This window comes from Taudactylus pleione, unplaced genomic scaffold, assembly GCF_031769625.1.
Source record: "Taudactylus pleione unplaced genomic scaffold, aTauple2 ptg000842l, whole genome shotgun sequence".
Lineage (NCBI taxonomy): Eukaryota > Metazoa > Chordata > Amphibia > Anura > Myobatrachidae > Taudactylus > Taudactylus pleione.
The window spans coordinates 5,329,672-5,346,853 of NW_028285244.1; the positions used below are offsets into that span (position 1 = coordinate 5,329,672).

General features: G+C 46.0%; 1 protein-coding gene across 2 annotated transcripts in view; it reads left to right on the forward strand.

Annotated features, from left to right (window-relative positions):
* Window positions 1–16,812, forward strand: part of CPAP (centrosome assembly and centriole elongation protein) — a 56,659-nt gene extending 39,847 nt beyond the window's left edge. For both annotated transcript variants that reach the window (XM_088458540.1, XM_088458541.1), the window contains 5 exons: window positions 1,729–1,827; window positions 5,391–5,531; window positions 5,611–5,695; window positions 7,558–7,678; window positions 16,416–16,812. In XM_088458540.1, the coding sequence (XP_088314666.1) occupies window positions 1,729–1,827; window positions 5,391–5,531; window positions 5,611–5,695; window positions 7,558–7,678; window positions 16,416–16,608 (639 nt within the window). In that variant the 3' untranslated portion in view covers window positions 16,609–16,812. The remainder of the gene's footprint in view (window positions 1–1,728; window positions 1,828–5,390; window positions 5,532–5,610; window positions 5,696–7,557; window positions 7,679–16,415) is intronic.
* The last annotated feature ends 370 nt before the right edge of the window (window positions 16,813–17,182 follow it).

The following is a 17,182-nucleotide window of genomic DNA, read 5'->3' on the forward strand; positions in this document are numbered from 1 at the left end:
GCCTTTAATTCTCCGGACTTCTCTCCGGGTGAAGCCTTTTTGGATATTGTACATGCCCTCAGAATTTATGTGGACCGTACCTCTTCCCTTCGGAAATCTAACTCTTTGTTCTTTTTGGATTTCACAAAAGGGGTTGGCCTGCTGGTAAGCAGAGTGTGGCCAGATGGATTTGACTGGCCATTTCTGTGGCGTACTCTAGGGAAGGCCTTCCTGTCCCACCTTCTGTGAGAGCTATTTCTACTCTGTCTGTGGGTCCTTCGTGGGCAGCTCGTCGTGGCACCTTGGCTGTTCATACTTTTGTAAGGTATTATGCATTTGATACCTTCGCCTCTCAGGATGCTTCCTTCGGGCAGCGGATTCTCCTTTCTGCCCAGGAGCGTCCCCACCCTTGAAGGATACTGCTTTGGGACATCCCCAAGGTATTCCTGTGGATCCCTAAGGACCCTGAAATAGAAAACAAGAGATGGTAAGAACTTACCTTTGTTATCTCTGTTTCTACAAAGTTTTTAGGGTCCACAAGGCGTCCGCCCTGACGCTATGTGCTTCAGTAGAGCGTTGTTCTGGTCACCAGTCTTCTGTTTCCTTTGTGTGAGAATGTGATTCTTGTGTGTTCCAGACTTTTTCTCTGTGCTCCTCCTCCGGCCTTTGGCTTGCTACAAAACTGAGGTGCCTCTGGCCCGGAGGGCGGGGTTTAGGGGAGACCGTTGCATCCTGGGAGGAAAGTTTTTAACTGCTCGGTGCCAGATCTCCTGACGTCACCTAAAACCCCAAGGTATCCCTGTGGACCCTAAGGACTTCGTAGAAACAGAGATAACAAAGGTAAGTTCTTACCATATCTCTTGTTTTTCCATTGTGCTCCATTGGTCTTTGATGGTCTTCCTGTAAGCAAACACATTGTGTACAGCTATAATCTATCCACAGTACTGTAGACTTTGGGGGAAATGAAAAAGCCTAGTTTTGTACAAAGGTGGGGAACCACTCAGCATCCTTGGGATAACCCCCCAAAGGATAACTGCATCAAAAAAACCTTTAAAAAAGTGAGGAACACCTCAAAAAAAAGCACTTTGAAAATGGGGGCGTAAAAGTGGAAAGTGTTGGGGGTCAATCTTTTAAACTAGCGAAATAGACTTTTGGGGGGTCCGCAAGTATGGGGAGGTGTTTTTTTGATTGCAGGTGTTTGCTTGAGGTGCGTTTTTTTTTTTTTTACAACTTCACTTTAGCGACTTTAAATCATGCTCGCACCCATTTTCAAGTACCACAAATTTGACAGGACTACTTATTTTCACCAAAAAATACTGCTTAATGCTATTCTTCACCACTTGTGTAAAGACGCTAATAAGAGGCAATTGACACTACTTAAGTATCCCAAATAGCTTTATTAACACTATTCTGGGACATCTACATTGATCCCCAATGTTAGTGCATCTTTTTGGGGGTGTCAGGCTGATTTCCCCAATTCTGACAGCATTTTTCGCCTGGTTCACATTCACCAGGACATGTTTTTGCGTCTTTTGGAATTGAATGTGGCGAATAGCGGGGACGTGCACGTAAAGTTTTCGCGGCTAAAACAAGCGATGTCGGCGAGAAGTACGGCATGCGAAAAAGTATCACGGGTGCGAAACTAATTGAATACCGCCCTTAGTCATGTATGTAATGCAGATGTATATCAGTATTTATGTGCTGATGATGTGTCAATAATCCATATTATAGCACTGCCCTTCTCTGCAGGTTATAGACAAGGCGCTGCATACAGAACAGAAGAATGAGAACTCTCCAGCTAAAGAAAATGATGATGTCCAGGGAGAAATTACATATCCAGATGGGAAGGTGAGACGCCTGGACTGCATTATTACACCATACTCTATAGACGGCTGGACTGCACTATTACACCATACTCTATAGACGCCTGGACTGCATTATTACACCATACTCTATAGACGCCTGGACTGCATTATTACACCATACTCTATAGACGCCTGGACCGCATTATTACACCATACTCTATAGACGGCTGGACTGCACTATTACACCATACTCTATAGACGCCTGGACTGCATTATTACACCATACTCTATAGACGCCTGGACTGCATTATTACACCTTACTCTATAGATGCCTGGACTGCATTATTACACCATACTCTATAGACGCCTGGACTGCATTATTACACCATACTCTATAGACGCCTGGACTGCATTATTACACCTTACTCTATAGACGCCTGAACTGCATTATTACACCATACTCTATAGACGCCTGGACTGCATTATTACACCATACTCTATAGACGCCTGAACTGCATCATTACACCTTACTCTATAGACGTCTGGACTGCATTATTACACCTTACTCTATAGAGACGCCTGGACTGCATTATTACACCATACTCTATAGAGACGCGTGGACTGCATTATTACACCATACTCTATAGAAGCCTGGACTGCATTATTACACCAAATTTGACACAGCGTAGCAAACTTTTTGCCAAATTCTGTCTGCATCATGGCTGCAGACAGACACCGTGCTGCAGCCACACAGGCCACGTTTAGAAAAAGTTCAGAAGGAGACACCGCCAGCCATAGGCTGGTGCAAGTGTCAATGGTGGACTTTGCTTGATCCAGGTTTGGTCCTATCTGCGTTCATTGGTGAAACGCTCACTGTTTGAGGATTAAGCAATTTTAGTTTTTCTGTTTCTCTCCTGTGTGTTTCCTTGTTGGCTATTGCCTTTATAGGACTTACTGTATGCTGCTTTGGTCACCTCTCTTGTTAGTCACCGTGCTAGGTGGTTTGTTGAGGCAGGGTATTTCTTGTTTGGGTGTTTGTCTCTCATGTGGTTGTTTTTTTTGTCTCTTATCCTGGCCCATGGATCGTCTTGGCCGTTGGAGTAGTGCATGGCTTGCAAATCTGTGTCAAGATCTGTGATTCTTCAGATAGACTGGTGGTCACCTGGTGCTGGTCTCTTGTGTGACAATGGCTGGTGACCTATAGGTGAACTTCTGGTTCTTCTTGCCATGTTTCTCGGAGTGTGTGTGTGAATTTCAGTTTGTATTGGATGTTGCCAGTTGTAGCGTGACATACTTTCCCTCCCCTGGAGCAGCTCTGAAACGTCCCCAAGGTATGGCAGTGTCCATAGATAGGATGAATGAGCAAAGTGGATTTTTGGTATTTACCGCTAAATCCGTTTCTCTAATTAATCTCTGGGACCTTCTGTCGCAGTCTTCTGTTCACTCAGGTTGTTGAATGTAGTTCTAGTTCAGTGTTTTCGTTTTGGCTCCCCTATGGACTTGTGAAGTTAGTGAAGTTTCAAGTGACTCAGACAAATGAGTATAAGGGATAAATTTACTAAAGTGAGCGTTTTCAGAATTGAGCTTTAAAAGCAACCTATCAGAGTCTACTTAACATTTGACTGGCACCTTCTAGAAGATAATAGCTAGAATCTGATTGGTTGCTATGGGCAACATCACTTTCAAAACTCACTTCTAAAAACTCTCACTTTAATAAATGTACCCCTAAGAGCTGCATATGAAACGAATCAGTACAGTCTGGTAAAGCGGTTTTGTTGCATCACGTTGCGACTAAGACACACATTTAAAAGGGGACTTGGCGAGCCGAGAAGGGCTGATTGGCGTGACCGCAGCAATAGTGTATGAGGACACATCTGCATATTGCTTTATTTATTGTGCTATATATTTATATATCCCTCTACCGTCCCAAGTCGAAGGGGTGATTGAATACTTTTCAGTACCCTTTGGGCATATATAATTGTGATGGTTTATGTTTTCAGTCACTGCCCTCTCTGAAGTGTGCAAATGTGGTAATTTAGAAATTTGTGCAATTAATGGATAGCAGCCTGTGGAAACAAATGAGAAGTCTTCACAACCCCTCCCAATAAGCATACAAATAAAACAAAATGAACCACAATGGCGCTTTCCACTCTCTGACGTGTGAAATTCTCTAAAACGTTGAGCTTAATTAAAGATTGTTTCAGCACTCATGCATGTTTTTTCAGGAGCCTTTAATTACGCATGAAGTAAGTTACTGGTAATGTGTTCAGGTTACTTTAGTACACATTTCTAACGTCCCATCCATGCCATGATTTTGAGAGCCAGTTACTAGATAAGGTTGAATTATTGTAATTGGCGGGTATGTGGTCGATTTGTGGTGGCGTGGTATGATTGTGATTATAGGGCGTGTTGATTTGGGCTACTCTGTTGCCACCAAATTCACGTTACAAAGTTTGAGTTTGTTAAAATAAACGAAAAAATGTTGCCAGCTCCAGCTGGATACACTTTATAGTATTTAACTTTTTTTTTTTAATATATATATATATATTTATCTGAACAACACATGTCTGTGCTCTAATGGTGCATACTGGTCAGATTTCTTATCAGATATAAACGGTTTTTACAATAGTTATCGTTCATATCTTTGACATATGGGCATGCATCGACGAACGATATGCGTGCCAGCATGTCCGATAACAAGATCTGTCATCGACTGTGTTTGCAGTAAGATTTGGACGATTTCATTCATTTTAAATAGTGTCAGAAATTATTCAATCGCTCATCGTTGACAAAATCGTTCAAATCGTTCATCTAGCAAGTCTGACCGTTTGTATAGACCATTAGTCCTACTTTGCTGTTTGCTTGGAAAGCTGGTAAAAGTATTATACAGTGTGGCCATTTAAGCTAAGACGTGATCAGACCCTTCTGCCTGACCGACATTTTTTTACTTTATACGTACAAAGTTCAAATGGATCAAGAATAACTGGCAAATTGACCACAAATTTCAGCTTGTTTGGATCCAAAATAATTGCAGATACTGATCGGGAACTTGTAGGTGTCTAGAAGAGAAGGCAGTCAGATGACAATGTTGCACCATGTGTGGAACTAGGTATTCAGTGATTAAACCCTTGTGCCCAATTGCCAAATGAAAGAATGTGTGGAAATTTGACATGGATCCAACCGCTCTGCCCTTTGGTAATATGGGTGGAACTGCCCTGTATGAGCTCCTTTAATAGTGGGTCAAAGCTTTGTGCATTACGATGGATATTCTACAACTGCGCAGTCATCTGACAGATATTAGTATGACGTGGCCGTATAGAATTTTCAAAATTGCTGAAGGGAGGGGGTGAATCAAACCTTTTAAAGAAGACAAGTTGAGTAGTTGCCCATAGCAACCAATCATCTGCTAGCTATTATTTATCAAGTACATTCTATAAATGATTGGTAGAGGCTAAATGGTTGCTAAGGGTAACTTCTCCGTTTGTCCTCTTTCAGAGGTTTGATACATCTCTCCCTTCTGCATGATTTACCGGATACATATTTTGTGAAGTTCATCTTGTAGTTTCATATAAATCTGCGACCAATCTTCACTTTCTCTCACTTTAGACAGAGCGGATCCTAAGAAACGGCAATCATGTAATTTTATTTCCCAACGGCACGCGCAAGGAAGTGAGCGCTGACGGGAAGTCCACAACTGTGACGTTCTTCAACGGGGACATTAAACAAGTGATGGCCGATCAAAGAGTGGTAGGTGTCTGACCTCCGCATTACATGGGTGCATCGCGCTGGCTTTTACCTCTTCAACAATCCGTTATTTTATTTCTAGATATATTACTATGCTGATGCCCAGACTACGCACACAACGTATCCAGATGGACTTGAGATTCTTCAGTTTTCCAATGGGCAGATAGGTTGGTATTTAGAACACTTAAACTTTTTGTTTTTATAGTATTCGTTTTACTGTTTTATGGGAATCTGTCACAAGAATTTTCTTAACTTTGATAGCACTCGGTTGCACTCAGATTGGGATTGCAGAGTCTATTTGGATCGGTGGTCAGCCACCCGGGATACACAAACATCACTCCCGGGTTCCAGCAACAGTATGCAGAGCACTTTAAGTAAAGAACTGTTCCTCCTCCTATATTAGCCTAACTCCTCCAATTGCCAGGCAGAGTTAGCATTACATGTCTCCACATATACAGAAGATTGGACTGTTATTTTGGAGAGGTGTACTGTCATCGGTCAGTCTTATTGATGACAATCTGAGCCTGATAGAGGAATAACTTCTGCCCTTCCTTCCACCATCTGCTTCTTTTGAGGGATACTAATAGGGATATAAGTATATTACGAACAGTGGATGTTCTGCTGGGTTTGCCACATATGCTGCAATATTGCAGCTGTTAATGGGCAATTGCACGGGTTCCGGACTAGAGATCTACAGTAAAAAGGTAGACAATGTCTAGATAGACACCAGATGTTAGACAGTCAATAGGTCGACAGGACAACAAAAGGTTGACAGTGGCAATATGTTGACACACTAAATGTCGACATGTTATAAGGTAGACATGTACAAATGGTCAAAATGTTGACACATTGTTTGCTTTTTTTTTTTAGGATTATTCATTTACCGCAAGGGTTAGGCACCAGTAGGGAGGGTCGGATACTAGAAGGGACGGTTAGGGTCAGGCACCTACCCTGACAATTAGGGTTACTCACTAGGAGGGAGGATTAGGGCTAGAAAACAAACAAAAAAAAAATCATGTGTTGACCAGTTTTTTGTGTCAGCCTTTTGACCGTCGACTTTTAGTGTGTCTACCTATTGTCCCTGTCGACCTATTGACTGTGTAACATCTGGTGTCTATCTATACACTGTCGACCTTTATATTGTCTATCTTTTAATCCACACCCCTATTGCACAAATACTGTAATATTTTACCCTATATGTTACAGGTGCAGGATGACCGCTGTTATCCTGGGTCTGCAGCCATTAGTGACCACAGCAACATGCTCCAGTCTTGCTGGAAATTTGTGTCTGCCCAAACTGGGCACTAATCCTGGGTGTTACAGAATGTGACCACTTTCTGATTAGGAGAATAGTATTAATTAGCTGAAACAGGTCATGATGGTCAGACTATAACAGGACACTCCTGACATGAAAGCCAGAAGTTCTTATTGAGGCTTCATAATGGAAAATTACAGTCAATTCAGTTGCATCCTTCTGAAATGCAGCACGTTACAGATTTAAGCACAGAAGGGGAAGGTAAGAATCATGGCTTGTGTTGGCTGTCAGAGTGCTGTTTATATATAGTATAGTTTGTTAAGCACTGCAATAATTTAGCGTGTTTATTCATTATTGAGGTTTAAATGTAACTTTATGTAGTATGCAGTCATATTATTTGGATAAAAATAGTTTTTAGTTGTTTGATTTCTGCATAATAATAAAATATACAGCCTAAATAAGACCGTGCAAGGGATGAGAACTGAGAAAGCTGTGTGGTTACTTGTCAGGCATAATACATCACCCATTGCAAATGTAATACATTTTGGGCAGGTCCTGTTGGACTTGTTTTACAGAAGTATAACGCGAGTGATGTTGGTTGTGAGTTGAAACTGTTTTGGTCGACCTTCTGTTTGTTACGTGATGTCTGTTACATGATGTTATTACATGGGTAGTGGGGAGGGTTTGGTGAGAAATGCTGCTCATTTTAAGATGTTTTCTGCAATCTGCTATAGGTGTATTATAAATGAGATAATATTTTTGTTTCTATTTTAGAAAAACATTTCCCAGGTGGAAAGAAAGAGATAACCTTTCCAGACCAGACCATAAAAAACCTGTACCCTGATGGGAAGGAAGAGAGCATTTTTCCTGATGGAACAATAATAACCACTCATCTGTAAGTTACTATTTTCTTGTTTGCTTTCAGGCTGGCTGGGGAGAACAAGAGAAAAATCGGTGCGCTTCTCAATCAGTTAATATCCAGTATATTGGCTTCAAGCTGGCAGCTCCATCAGCAGGATCTGCTACCTGCTAAATAGAGATAATCTAGAAAATATAGATGGAGCGCTTGTCTGAGTAACCACACATGTTTAAGAAAAATAATTTAATGACACTGTTGCATACTACATACAATACAAATATCAATACAATATAGTGCAATAATCTGTTCAATCTCTCAAAATCAGTTGAATTGATTCTCAAAATCCCTTTCCATAGAAAAATGTGGTGGACCAGAATAACATAATCAAGGATCCATAGGAGATGTTACCCTGTGTGGATCTGCCAAGAGAAGGTTAATTTGGTTTATACGATCCAAGTAGTCTCCCACTTATTTATGCCAGTTCGTTATGAGGGCATATTGGTACAATGTCCTTTTCCATGCCACAGATATTGTACACACATGTAAATATAAGGATGTCTCCGGTTAAAAAATCTGTACCAACGGCGTGTGTTTTCTGCCTCAATGCTGAACTGAATCCACCGGCTATGCCGTGACTTCAGGCATATACAAATATTGCTGGAATTAGCAAACTGCACAAAGTACTGACTGGTGTGTGTCTCACACAAGGTCGCTTTCAACCACTCATCAGTGGGAGCACAGGCTGGACGCGTAACCAACGCTTGGTGGAATATGACAGCTGGACTGTGTAGTGAGCAGTAGGTTTCCAGGAATCCACCAGCGTGTCTGTGCATCTAGCGCTGAGTCAGCCGCTCAGTGTTTCCTCCTGGCTTGGCTCAAAAAGTGCAATAAGCAGTGGGTGTGCGTGAATGGGATAGTTACAAAGAGCTTGAGCAAAGTAATCCCTCTGTCCTTGACGCGTTTCTCCATGTATTGGAGCCCCAGTTACAGAAATAATTGCATCATCACTAAATATGTCACAAGGGAAGAAGACTGTTACAAAACATATATAATAAACAGAATAACAATGTTCATTGACATAACATGCATGTTACAAAGAGGCAAAGACGAAAGTGGGGGAGTAGGAAGAAATGAGGGAGGGAACTCCTGGGCCAGTAAAGGAGGAAGGACATGCAGATAGTATGCAGTATAAGTACCAGTCAGTATTTTTTTAAATAGGTGAAATATGTTGTTGAGTAATGGCATCTAGGGATTCTATGAATGGGACTCTTTTCTTACTGAAACAAATGACACCATTCTCTACATGTGGGCAAGTACAGGCTATTCATTAACAATAGCAGTCAAATTACTTTTTTAGCAATGGTAAATACAACCGCAAGAAATGTTGTTAACGGTTTATAAGATGTCGGAAGATCTTTATGCCGTTTTGTACTACTCAACACAACACAACCTGGTGCTAGGAAATGAGCGCTAAGAAAAAAAGGACTGTTACTGAAGTTTTGGCAAGACACTCAAATAATTCAAGCGATAACTGATTAGATTTGAAATAAGTGTGACTGCTAACCTCAACATAAAAGATAGAAATGTGAATCCTAAAATAACATTTTAATTTCATAATACTATATATTTCAGCGTTTGTTTATCTTGATATTTATATCTGACTTCTGGTTTGAGTCTGAAACCTGTTGCTCATTTGGGTGGTGTAGTGGCTCCTTTTGTCTCAGGCTTTGTCCACTTTTTGTGGCTAAATAATTTTATTGTATTCGATTTATCATACTCCACTAATAGAAGTCCAATCACGTATACCTATCTGTTAGTGTGGTTTGCCAATAGAATGGCAATAAAGTGTGTACATCCGATATAATATAATAAAATAGGATGCAGTATGTATGTACATACTGTATTTCTACTTCAGGGTCCATAGGGGTCCACAGGGTGACCTTAGGGGTATAGCTGGATCCTGGATCCACGGGCACCACGGAGTTAAAGCTTTTAGCTGCTCCCAGGATGAACTTGGGTCCATCCTCTTCTATACCCCGCCCCGAGCCACAGGCACCTCAGTTTTAGATGGTGCCCGGCCAGAGTCTGGTCACCCTGCGGGGGGGGGGGGGAGGGGGCTGCCCCCTAAAGCTTTTTATTTTTAACTTAGTTAAATTTACTAAAGTTTTATCTCCAGAGCGGCAGCGATGGGCTGTCTGTACAGACGCCCGCGCTGCCGTTCCTTCTCCCTGCTGGCGCCACGACGCCAGCACTGAACTGGGGATCGCGGCGGGGGAAGCCAGAGTCTGTACTAGCCGGACTCTGGTTTTCCCCGGGACTGCTGCCGGAGACGCCGGGGAGATGAAGGTAAGCCGCGCACCGCCGCTAACCAGCAGTCCCATGCCCCCGGTCTAGGGGACCGGGGGCGCTAGCGGTGGCTGCGGGCTCCCCCTCCATTGGAGGAATACCCCGCCAGACCACCAGGGTGAATAAACGGCAAGCGGGATGCCGACAACCCGGGGGTTAATATGCTAGCCAGGGGAGGAAGCCTTCCCTGTCTAGCGGCTCCTCCCCTCAGCTCAGCGCGCCTTTCAGCTAGTAGTCTGGCGTCGCTGAGCTGCAGATACTCGACCACTCCTCCTCTGAGGTCTCTGGGGGCCATTTTCTTGTGGCAGCACAGATACTCTCAGGGAGCACGCGGACCGGTCCCCCTGTGTATCTCTCCCCCGACAAGGACAGTGTACACAGCACTATAGCCCTCCCAGACACTGAATCTGGGCAGGTTGATTGTAGTGGAAAGGTGCAGTGAGTATATCTTCCTGCATGGTATGTGACTTTTGCTAGTGCTGCCTGTCTGTGCTAATTTCTACTTACTGTCAGCCTATACCTATCCCTTTCCTTCTCCTACAAGCCCTACAGGTGTGCGGGGGAAGGGTGTTTCTACTGACCTCACTTATATAGATCACGTATTTGTGAGGTCCGTCACATACAGTTGTGTGCTACACAGTTCCATATTGTGGGCTGTTGTCCAGCACACTGGTGAGTGCGCACGTTTTCTTCCTGTGTCATAACTGTATATTTAATTATATAGTCCGTCATGTCTGAGAAGGAGATTGAGCACTCCGTGGCTCCAGTATTGTTCTCCTGCAGGCGCTGTTCTGCAGGAGTGGATAGAGAGGATTTGTCACAGGACGGACGGTGCCAGGCGGTCCCTGGTACGTCTAAACCTCCTATGTCGCAGGAGCCACCATGGGCGATGTTTTCCCAGGTGCTGGTGTCCATCGCGGACCGTCTGTCGGTCCCGACTGCCGTCCCTACTAGGGCGTTGCCCCAGCCTACCATCCCCCATTCCCCAGGTGTCCCACAATTATTGCAGACTCCCCCGGGGTCTCAGCCTGTTGGTCCCTTTGCGGGGTTGCCAATGTATATACAGTCCACCCCTGTGGCGCAGCAGGCTGTGGTGCCATTTCAGGCTCCTGTGGCAGCTCCTCCACCCTGGGTGGATGCGCTTTCCCACACTATCCAAGATTTAGCGGCAGCATCTTCGGCTTTTCAGTCGATGTTGCGCAGTGACGTGCCCTCCAGGGCGTCTAAACGCTCAGTCATGGCACAGGCTGCGCATTTTTCGGAATCTGAGGGGTCCTCGGATGATGGTGAGGTGCAGGGTGACTCAGCCTCAGTCCAGGAGGTAGACACTAAGTCTTCCATCAATGTGCGGGCTCTGGTTAGGGCGGTGCGGGCCATTCTTCTGATTGAGGATGAGGCACCCGCTCCCAAGTCGAGGTATCCTAGTTTTAAAAAAGCGTTCCCCTTGTCTGATCAGTTGACGGATCACATGGCGGTGGCCTGGCAGACGCCCAGGAAGCGATTCCTGCCACAGAAGCTGGTGGCGTCCAATTATTCGTTTCCGGAGGCGCATTGTAAGAAATGGGTACCTCCGCCTGCGGTCGATTCCCATGTAACACGCCTCATCAGGAGTGCTACTTTGCCGTTGCCGTCTATATCCTCGCTGAAGGATCCTACGGACAGGAAGGTGGAGACTTGTCTAAAGTCTATTTACTCTCTCTCAGGGGCTGTGGCCCGGTCGTCCATGGCCATCTCCTGGGTGGCCAAGGCCATTGAGGGTTGGGCCAACGCCTTGGAGTATACGATTACGGATGAAGCTCCGGATGTCCAGAGGGCGTTGTTAGGACAGATGAGAGATGCCGCTTCCTACATTGGAGAAGCATCTTTGGATGCTAGCCTGCTGACCTCTAGGGTTTCGGCGGCAGCAGTGTCTGCTCGCAGATCCTTGTGGTTGAGGTCTTGGAGAGCAGACGCTGATTCAAAGAAAGGCTTGGAGGCCTTACCTTTTAATGGAGAGTTACTATTTGGTCCGGACCTGGACAAAATAGTAGGTACCCTGGCAAAATCCAAGTCAGCCTTCCTCCCTTCAGCTACGACACCTGCTAAGGTCCGGAGCTCGGCCTTTCGCTCCTTTCGGGTTCAGGGCAAGGCAAAGGGTCAGTCCTTCCCTAGGCAGTCCGCAACCAAGACCGCCTCAAAGCCAAAGAAGCAAGCCTGGAGTGCTAGGCACCCTTCTTCCAAGCAAGAAGATAAGCCTTCTGAATGATGGGACGGGCCTCCCTCTGGGGGACCCCAGAGTGGGAGGCCGACTTCTTCAATTCGCCCAGTGCTGGCACAATACCACCACGGATGCCTGGGTGCGAGAAGTGGTCTCCCAGGGGTACGCCCTGTCTTTTCGGCACAGGCCGCCTTGCCAGTTTTTTTGCACGAGTCCTTCTCAGGACAAAACCAAGGCCTTGAGGAAGCCATAGAGGCCTTGCTGACGGCGGGGGTCATTATACCCGTACCACAGTCTCAACGTGGGATGGAGTATTACTCTACGCTGTTTCTGGTGCAGAAACCCAATGGCTCTCATCGCCCCATCCTCAATTTGAAGTCCCTGAACAGGTTTCTCAGGGTTCCCAAATTCAGGATGGAAACTTTGCGTTCCATCATTCTGGCGATGGAACCCGGGGATTATATGGTCTCCCTGGATATCCAGGACGCCTACCTCCATGTGCCTATAGCAACATCGCACCAACGGTTTCTGCGGTTTGCTATTCTCCGCAACCACTACCAATTCAGGGCTCTACCCTTTGGCCTCTCCACGGCACCAAGGGTATTTACCAAGGTCATGGCGGCTCACCTTCGGAGCCAGGGGATATGGTTGCTACCGTATCTAGACGACCTCCTCTTGCTGGCAAGCTCCCCGGAGGTACTGATCCAGCATCTCCACCTGACGGTCGCTTGTCTACAGGCGCACGGGTGGTTGATCAACTGGAAAAAGTCCTCCCTCATCCCATCACAGCGGATGGTTCATTTGGGGGCCCTGCTGGACTCTCGTCAGCAACAGATTTTTCTGACTCCAGAGAAGGTTTCCTTACAGCTGCGGATTCACAGTTGTCTGAGCAGGGGCAGAGTGTCGGTGCACTCAGCGATGAGAGTTTTGGGGTCCATGGTGTCGGCATTCGACATGGTGGAATTTGCCCAGTTCCATTCCAGGTCCCTGCAGAGGCTGATTCTTTCGGAATGGAACGGATTGCCACACAGGATCCGCTCTCAGATGCTGGTGTTGTCCTCGGAGGTGCGTCTGTCCCTGGCCTGGTGGCTACAGTCGGCTCATCTCCTCGAGGGGCGCCCCTTTTGGATCCCGGAATGGGTTCTGCTCACGACAGATGCCAGTCTCCTGGGTTGGGGGGCGGTGACAGGCTCCTTGTCACTTCAGGGTCGTTGGTCGGCGGAGGAAGCGATTCTTCCCATCAACATCCTGGAACTGCGGGCAGTGTACAGAGCCCTGCAGTCGTCCGGCACCGCTCTTACCACGGTGGCGTACATCAATCACCAGGGAGGGACTCGCAGTCGAGCTGCGATGTCGGAGGTGTCCCGCGTCCTGGCTTGGGCGGAGCGCTATCTTCCTGCTCTCTCGGCAGTCTTCATCCCGGGAGTCCTCAATTGGGAGGCAGACTTCCTCAGCCGTTACGACGTGCATCCCGGGGAATGGTCGCTTCATCCAGAGATATTCCAACTACTCGTGGACAAGTGGGGGCTGCCAGAGCTGGACCTGATGGCGTCCCGTCACAATCACAAGCTGCCCGTGTACGGGTCAAGGACAAGGGACGCAGGCGCAAGTCTGATAGACACGCTGTCGGTGAAATGGCTGTTTCACCTGGCTTACTTGTTCCCTCCAATATCTCTGCTGCCTCGGGTCCTGCGCAAGTTCAAGCAGGACGGAGGCACACTGATCCTGGTGGCCCCAGCGTGGCCCAGAAAGCCGTGGTACTCCGATCTGCGGAGCCTGTCCATCGACGCTCTGTACCTCCTACCTCAACAGCGGGACCTGTTGTCTCAGGGGCCCTGTCTTCACCCGGATCTGGGTCGACTATCTTTGACGGCGTAGCTCTTGAGACAGCCGTCCTGAGGTCTCGGGGCTTTTCTAGCTCCGTTATTACCACCATGCTGAGGGCGCGCAAGCCTGCTTCCGCGAGGATCTACCAGAGTGTGGCACACTTACTTTCAGTGGTGCGAGGCCAGAAAATATGATCCCCAGGTGTTCCGGGTTTCGCGTATTCTGGCTTTCCTTCAGTCGGGTTTGGACTTAGGATTACGTCTTTCCTCACTGAAGGTGCACGTGTCTGCTCTGTCGGTGTGATTCCAGCGCAGGATTGCTGCTATGCTGGACGTACACACCTTTTTCCAGGGTGTTTTAAGAATCCAGCCTCCCTTTGTGCCACCTGTGGCCCCGTGGGATTTGGCGGTTGTTCTTCGGGCCCTGCAGGGTCCCCCTTTTGAGCCCTTGGAGCCAGTAGAGCTCAAGTGGCTAACTTTTAAGACGGTTTTCCTCTTGGCAATTGCTTCTGCCAGAAGGGTTTCGGATTTGGGGGCGCTTTCCTGTCGTCCCCCTTTTCTGGTTTTTCATCAGGACAGAGTGGTGCTTCGCATTCGTCCTGATTTCCTGCCTAAGGTGGTTTCCAGGTTCCACATTAATCAGGAAATTGTTGTACCAGCCTTTCAGTCGACTGACCTTTCGGCTGGGGAGGCTTCCTTAGACGTTGTCCGTGCACTCCAGGTTTATGTGGACCGGACTAGTTCTGTGAGGAAGTCGGATTCTTTGTTTATCCTCTTTGGTTTTCACAAGAGGGGTTGGCCTGCCAACAAACAGACTCTAGCCCGTTGGCTTCGTTCTGTTATTATTGAGGCTTATATGAAGGAGGGTTTACCTGTTCCAGCCTCTATTAAGGCTCATTCCACTCGGTCTGTGGGCCCTTCTTGGACTGCTAGCTGTGGCGTCTCTGCTGTTCAGCTGTGTAAGGCGGCCACCTGGTCTTCCATTCAGACTTTTTTGAGGTTCTATGCGTTTGACACCTTTGCCTCTCAGGATGCATCCTTTGGACGCCGGGTTCTCCTATCAGCACAGGAGCGTCCCCGCCCTTAGTTGGACTGCTTTGGGACATCCCCAAGGTCACCCTGTGGACCCTTATGGACCCTGAAGTAGAAAACAAGAGATATGGTAAGAACTTACCTTTATTATCTCTGTTTATACGAAGTCCATAGGGTCCACAGAAGTCCATAGGGTCCACAGGGCACCCGCCCTGACGCACCTGGCTTCATATGGGCTCTGTGACTGGTCACCGGTTTTCCGTCTCCCATTTCTGAGTATGGTTCTTGTGTGTTCCAGTCTTCCTTCTCTCTTTCGTCTCCTCCTCCGGCCTGGGCTGCTTACCAACTGAGGTGCCTGTGGCTCGGGGGCGGGGTATAGAGGAGGATGGACCCAAGTACATCCTGGGAGCAGCTAAAAGCTTTAACTCTGTGGTGCCCGAGGTCCAGCTATACCCCTAAGGTCACCCTGTGGACCCTATGGACTTCATAGAAACAGAGATAACAAAGGTAAGTTCTTACCATATCTCTTGTTTTTGCATTATTTGTCCAGCAATTTACAGATAATAACAATGTCCTTCTAAAGCTTTGTTTAAATGTTCGTAAAATCCCAAATAATTTTTACCATATTTATATAATATTCATTCATTCACTCAGATTGTGCACCATTTTGGATCTGAATAAACCTGATTACTTATAAGTATTTATAGGCAAACAGGCAATAACTTTTTGCTCATTGGGCGGATTTCAATTGATTATTCCCTCCTTCGCACCCGACGGAGCTATTCTATTGTTGCTCCTGTCGGGTGCGATCAGCTGCTAGCGCTCAATTTCAGCTCGCAGCCCCAGAGGGGTGCGGGCTGAAATCGGCGAAAAGTGTCCTGTTTGGGCGCCCAAACGGCACTTTTCGCGATCGCACCCAGTACTTTGGTCGGGGGTAGCTGTTTTACGCGGCTGAACCCGACCACTTTGGGTGCGATCAGCGTGAAACGCTGGCACAATTGAATAGCGGCCCGCGATCTCCTGTCACTTTAGACAGGAGATGCGGGCCGCAAAATCAATTGAATTCCGCCCATTGAGTTATTAAAACTTTGTCCAGCTTTATTTTCTATGGCTAGAATGGTTTCCACATGCTACTGCAGTCATCACAGCCATACAGAACAAAGCTTTGCAGAGTGTTAATAGAGCATTTAGCAAAAACAAGACTCCTGAGTTCGGCTAGTCATAAAGATTGCATATAGATCAAAATATATATTTCTGTTTCAGTCGCAGCTCTATAAGCAAAATGTGACCATCGAATACTGAATGATGTATAATTAAGACTATACTAGTTTTCAGTTTATTACATCAATGTTGTTTCTTTGTCTTCCTTTAGCGATGGGACCAAAGTAATAGAATTCGACAATGGACAGCGAGAGCTGCACACAGCGCAGTTTAAGAGACGAGAATACCCTGACGGAACAGTGAAAACTGTGTACACTAATGGCCAACAGGAAACCAAATATGCCTCTGGAAGGGTCAGGGTGAAAGACAAAGACGGAAATGTCATCATGGACACTAAAATGTGACCTCTTATGTTTTGAAGGGGCCTGAAGTTAATCTATTTATGTAATTATTTAAATGTTTGCTCGGAACATGTACATATGTTTTGTAAAAGCAGAACGTGGATTGATGTACTTATTGTAAATATGAACTGTACATATTCATTTTTATAACGGACGTGTATGTAAAATACTTTTAATGATGTATTAATAAACACAAAACAAAATGTGTACATGAGTTGTCCAATTTAAGATAAAAAAATAAAACATTAGTCATTTGCTTGGGAATAGATGCATCTCAGCTTACTTCACTCCAAATACAGAACATAATACATTTGAAATCATGTAGTAGTCCAACATCGCCCCCACTCACAGTGATTAGGGCTTAGTAATACACTCACAAGAAGTCCTATGAGCAGCTCACAAATGCAAATGCCACACTTGGAATCCATTCCAAACCTATCGCCTGCTTAATTGATGGAGACATAAGGAAGGAATAACCCACACCAGCCCATGACACAGCTTTTGAGTCAATTATCCAATTACTTTTGGTTCCTTTGAAAAAAAAAAGGCAGCTACAATATTTAACATATGTAATTCC